Raw genomic sequence first — 5,410 nt, 5'->3', positions numbered from 1 at the left:
TGTTTTGGAGTCCGTTTTAATTGATCTAGCTAGAAATTGTAAGTCTAGATCATCTGATGATGAAGCTATAGTTGCAGGTATCAGAGCACTCTCGTCCACTGAGCTGCAAGGCGGGTTTATTAGATCCAGCAAGAGAAGAGATGCTTGATAGTTGTCAACGACATTTTGAGTGTTCGAGAAACAATATGTATTGTACTTGAATAACAGAGCAAACAATGAATCAAAAACTGTATAAAGTTCATCAAATATAGATCATAACAGATATAGACTGCTTCCCGTATGAAAAACGGAACATGTTATCCACGTAAATGGATCGAGAAGAGAAGCCATAGGGTGTATGCACAGGGAGAAGCTTATTGTATTTGTTTAAATAATACAGGGATGAGTATATATAATTGAGAATTAAAAGTGAAAAACTCATCCTGGCTAAACCAAAATCACCAGAAAACTTAGGATTAATTGGAATTAAGGTTCAGTATTATCCATGGAATTGGTATCATGATTTGATGAATCACTTTCAAGGTGTCCTTCCCACTCATTTGACCCAATAAGCATGGAAACGACTTCTCTCATGGTCGGGCGGTCGAAAGGGGACGTACTTGTGCACATCAAAGCAATTTTCAAGACATTAATCATGTGAGAGACAGTACCTTCATCTTGTAAATCTAATCGAGCATCGAGTAATCCTGAAGACAAAGAATGGTGCAGAAAATAGTTTCTTACCCACGTTACCAGGTCACCACCTTCCTCTATCGACTGTACGGGCGTTCTTCCAGTCAGCAGCTCCAGAAGGACTACTCCGTAGCTGTAGATGTCACATTTTTCTGTGACCTTCAAAGTGTATGCATACTCTGGAATCAAAAGATTATGTATCAGTATCTATAGCATTAATCATCCTAACTGTAACAGACAGCGTTCGGGGTTATATCAAATTGATCTTCCGAGCAGTATTGTATTAAGATTAGTTAAAAGATAGCTTACCAGGGGCAATATATCCATAAGAACCTGCAACTGCAGACATAGTCTCAGAGTGTGGCATGTCGATCACCTTTGCCAACCCGAAATCCCCAACACGAGCTTCAAACTTATCATCAAGAAGAATGTTATTGGACTTTATATCACGGTGAAAGATCTTCGGTTTGCAATCATGATGCAAGTAAGAGAGACCCTGAGCAGCCCCAAGAGCAATCATGAACCTCGTTATCCAATCAAGACTACAAGATGTTCCATGAAGCAATTCTCCCAAGCTGCCTCTTGCCATGTACTCGTAAAGCAGAAGATTGGAACCCTGGTGGTAGCAGAAGCCGTATAGCTTTACAATATTTCGATGCCTGATTTTTCCTAAAGTTAAAATTTCAGCATGGAAACTGTTATCCACATTGCTCCCCTCCCTGTTGGATACTACCTTCTTAACAGCAACTATATGACCCCTCGGTAAGACTGCTTTGTACACGGTCCCACAAGCTCCTCTTCCAATTGCATAGCTCTCATCAAAATTTTCAGTTGCCGCAACCAAGTCTTGGAAACTGAACCCTGCAGCCTTTGGGCAAAAGTACATATCCAAAACCGGCGAAGTGAATGATTTTTCTTGCAATGAAGCAACTACGCTTGTGGGACGTCTCTTGACATATACAAGGATTGCAATCAAAACGAGAAAAGCACCACCAATAGCTGCTGCAATGATAGCAATGATTTTACCCAAGCGGGGGTTTATCTTCACCATATCCGGAGTCAAAGAGAGTGAAGATGTTGGTGTTTTGCATTCACCAAGAGGACCGCCACAGAGTCCTTTATTCCCAACAAAGCTGTCAACAGTTGTATTCTGAAAGAGCCGTAACTGAGGAACAGGCCCTGTCAAGGCATTGTACGACAAGTTGCAGCCAAGTAGACTCAAAAGATTCTCGAAAGAACCTGGAATTTCACCGGTCAAATTGTTGTTATTGAGTAGAAGGAATTCCAGTAAGATAAGATTCCCAAGTTGAAGAGGTATCTCGCCAGAGAGGTTGTTAAAACTGAGATTTAACGCAATCTGCAGGCTCGAAAGGGCACCCAACTCAGCTGGGATGCCACCAGAAAATGAGTTGCCACCCATTTGTAACTCAGTCAAACGCACGAGGTTTCCCAGCGCAACTGGTATGTTCCCAGAAAGATTGTTTTCAGAAAGCTTGAGAAGCTCCAACTGAGAAAGTGTTCCTATCTCACTTGGCAATGCATCTGAAAAGTTGTTATTGCTAAGATCAAGCCGTTGAAGTGTTTTACAATTGAAAAATTCGGGTGGTATCCTTCCAGAAAGAGAATTTGATGAGACATTAAAGATCACCAACTGCGGGAGGCTACCAATCTCTCTAGGCAACTCTGATGTGAAGTAGTTGTCCGAAAGGTGCAGCGTTTGCAAAGTTCTGCAGTTACCAATTTCCGGAGGAATGGCGCCACTGAACTTGTTCTGATTCAACACCACCGTAGAAAGGTTAACCAGTTTGCACATTTCGGATGGAAAAGTCCCCGTGAGGTTGTTTCCAACTAGACGAAGCTGCACCAATGACTTGCAGCTTGTGATGCCGTTTGGTATATTCCCAGTGAGCCTGTTAGACCCCAAATTTAACAATATCAAGTTAGAATTTCTGCAGAGATGACGAGGAACTTCCCCTGTCAGGAAGTTTTCAGACAAGTCAACCACCCAAAGCGGGCTATACACTCCAAGGCCTTGAGGGATTACGCCACTCAGCGAATTGTTGAACAATTGCAGCATGATCAGTTCAGTCAAGTACTGGAATCCGGTAGGAATTGAACCTGTTAAAAAATTAATAGAGAGGTCGAACTTAGTCAGGTTTGTAAGACTTGTGAACTCATCTGGAATAACACCTGTGAATTGGTTCTGGAAAAGATAAAGCAATTGCAATCCCGCTATCTTACTGAGCTCAACTGGTATCTCTCCCGACAATAAGTTCTCCGAAAGATCAATCTCTGTTGCTAGAGCAAGATTGCCAATCTCCCTTGGAACTGTCCCATTCAACATATTTCTGTAAATATACAACTTCTCCAGATACACAATGTTTCCAAGCTCCTTCGGAATCTCTCCCACAAGCTTGTTCTCATACAGGGCAAGAATTTCCAAATTTGTACAATTGCCAAGCTCCTTTGGAATAACCCCGGAAAGCTTGTTACCCCAAAGAATTAAAGTTAACAGATTCTCAAGCATCCCGAGCTCCTTAGGCATTTCTCCGGTCAACTGATTTTGCGCTAGACCAAGATACTCCAAGCTCACACATCCACCTATCTCTGCAGGCAAGCTTCCGGATATCAAGTTCTCCCCCACCCTGAAAGTCGTCAATCTTTTGAGATTTCCAAGAGAAAGCGGCAGAATTCCGCTAAGATTGTTAGAGTACGCAATCAGCTGGGACAGGGATGAAAGATTTCCAATTTCTTCATGGAGAGGCCCTGATAATCTATTGTTGCAGACATTCAGTACTCGTAAACTTGAAAGTCTAGCTATTGCTTTCGGAATTTGACCTATAAACTTATTGTTATTCAAAGCTAGAACCTCCAAACTCGAACAATTTCCGATGTCTTTAGGTAAAATCCGAGTCAGTTCATTGAAAGAAAGATTAAGATAGTTCAGGTGAACCAATCCACCAATGCTCGGAGACAAATAACCTGAAAGATTCATGGAGTTCAAGTCAAGAGACACCACCACCGGATTGTATCCGTTGCTGCAATTCACACCTCTCCATCCACAAGGTGTGAAATCATTGGAATTCCAACTACCAAGATGATCAAATCTATCAACTAACTTGCTCTTTACTTCCAGCAGATATCGACCCTCATCGTTGATCCCCTCGGATTCGAAAACCATAAGGGCAACAACAAGAACAGTTATAGTAATCAACAAACCATATGACATTTTCACCATCACCACCAAATGGAATTGAAAACAATAACCCTAAGTTTGCAGGGTTTCAGCACTCACAACATCACTTTCTCATCAACAATTCCATGATTTTTTCGACGCAAACTAGAATTCGAGAAGTTGACACAACAAATATGAAGGGTGATCACAAAAGAAAAGATTCAGGTTTGAGAAGGATACAAGGGTTTTTGATAACTCGTAGGGAACTAGATAAGGACAATGATTTTACATACCTGGAGTTGATGACCAATAGAGGAAAAAAAAAAAAGGAATCCCATCAAAGAGAAGCAACGAAAACTCAAGAAAGCAGCAAGAAATACTCTCCACTTTCCCAAGAAAATAAAATTTTCTGGGAAAATTCATTGGATGTTTATGGTTGAAAAGAGAGAGTGGTGCATTATTGGAAAGGTTGAGCTTGACTTCCTCTAAATTTTTCTTTGAGCAACTATTAAGTAATCAGGTGCTGAATTGCCAACTTTCTATCTAAAGATAATCTAAAAGAAGATAAAAAGCCAAGTGTTCATTCGTTTTGTCACCCTACAGAATGATTCAGAATATCCACTTAGTGTGAATGCGGAGGAGAGATAAAGAGAGAAAGAGAGAGAGTGAGATGCAGGAATGGCCGACAAAGCATGCATAAGCTTTCTCCTCTCTCACTCCTCTTCCATAATATTTTAGTGTTTCTCGAAGGCCAACTGAGATTGTTTCAGTTTTGTATTATTCTGCTGCTATTGTACTATCATAAAATACATGAAGTGTCTCTGGTTTTTTTTTTTTTTTTTTTTTAATACATCGATATTTTTACATTAAGTGATGAGAATTTCGGTTAAGCTACACAATGGGTTGCCTAATCAGATAACTACAGATGCTTTCAATAGTGTTTAAAAGGATAATGGCTTGTTTGAAATTGTTTTAAAATAATTGAAAGTTTTTTTGTTAAAATATTTTTGGAGCTAAGCATTAGTAAAAATGCAAGTAAATCTTGCAAAAATACTTGAAGTACTTCATGTGAGAAGTATCAATTATGTATTTTTTAAAAACGCTTTCAATCATTTTAAAAATATTTTTTCAATTATTTTAAAAACACTTCCAAATGAATTATAAGTTAAGAAATTGTGCTTCTTTTAATAAACAGTTTACCCTTTATTAAAAAGTTAATATACTTCTAATAAAAGCGTTTCCAGTATCAATACATTAAAAAAAAAAAAAAAACATAGGAGACTCTTGAGTCTTATTAGTAAATGGTTGGTTGCCGTGATCTAGTTTTGAGCAAGTCAAACTTGACCTCATCTTCATAACTTGCTTAAGATAATTAAGCTCTAATTAAACTTCTAATTATATATATGATTGACAGCCACCTCAACATATACAGCACTACCCCTTTCGGTCTTCGTACGCCTTTTTCCACCATAACTTTTGTTTTGTTTCTGTATTTTTGTTAGGGCTAACACGTAGTTTTTCCGTACTTGTTTTGGATTGGAAAGTGTATGTGCTTTATATTTT

At 39.2% G+C, this 5,410-nt stretch overlaps 1 protein-coding gene across 2 annotated transcripts; it reads right to left on the bottom strand.

The window, feature by feature from the left end:
* Nucleotides 1-216: 216 nt before the first annotated feature.
* Nucleotides 217-4,599, bottom strand: LOC137722411 (uncharacterized). Of its 2 annotated transcripts, none has more exons than XM_068461406.2 (2): nt 982-4,599; nt 217-851 (listed from the first exon to the last, which is right to left on the bottom strand). In XM_068461406.2, the coding sequence occupies exons 1-2, from the start codon at nt 3,908-3,910 to the stop codon at nt 466-468; spliced, it is 3,315 nt and encodes a 1,104-aa protein (XP_068317507.1). In that variant the 5' UTR covers nt 3,911-4,599; the 3' UTR covers nt 217-465. The 2 variants fall into 2 exon arrangements, with proteins under 2 accessions (XP_068317507.1, XP_088549272.1); XM_088693146.1 differs by lacking the exon at nt 217-851 and having other exon boundaries at nt 1,368-1,574; nt 1,685-3,939.
* Nucleotides 4,600-5,410: the final 811 nt, after the last annotated feature.

This window comes from Pyrus communis, chromosome 4, assembly GCF_041283825.1.
Source record: "Pyrus communis isolate YQ-2024b chromosome 4, ASM4128382v1, whole genome shotgun sequence".
Lineage (NCBI taxonomy): Eukaryota > Viridiplantae > Streptophyta > Magnoliopsida > Rosales > Rosaceae > Pyrus > Pyrus communis.
This window is presented reverse-complemented; position numbering and strand designations above follow the sequence as displayed.

What these genes read in the sequence shown, in the direction of transcription:
- LOC137722411 (XM_068461406.2), bottom strand. Translation starts at nt 3,910, where the DNA reads ATGGTGAAAATGTCATATGGTTTGTTGATTACTATAACTGTTCTTGTT. An exon ending in TTATGGATATATTGCCCCTG is followed by an intron (nt 852 to 981) that starts GTAAGCTATCTT and finishes TTTTGATTCCAG; the next exon opens with AGTATGCATACACTTTGAAG.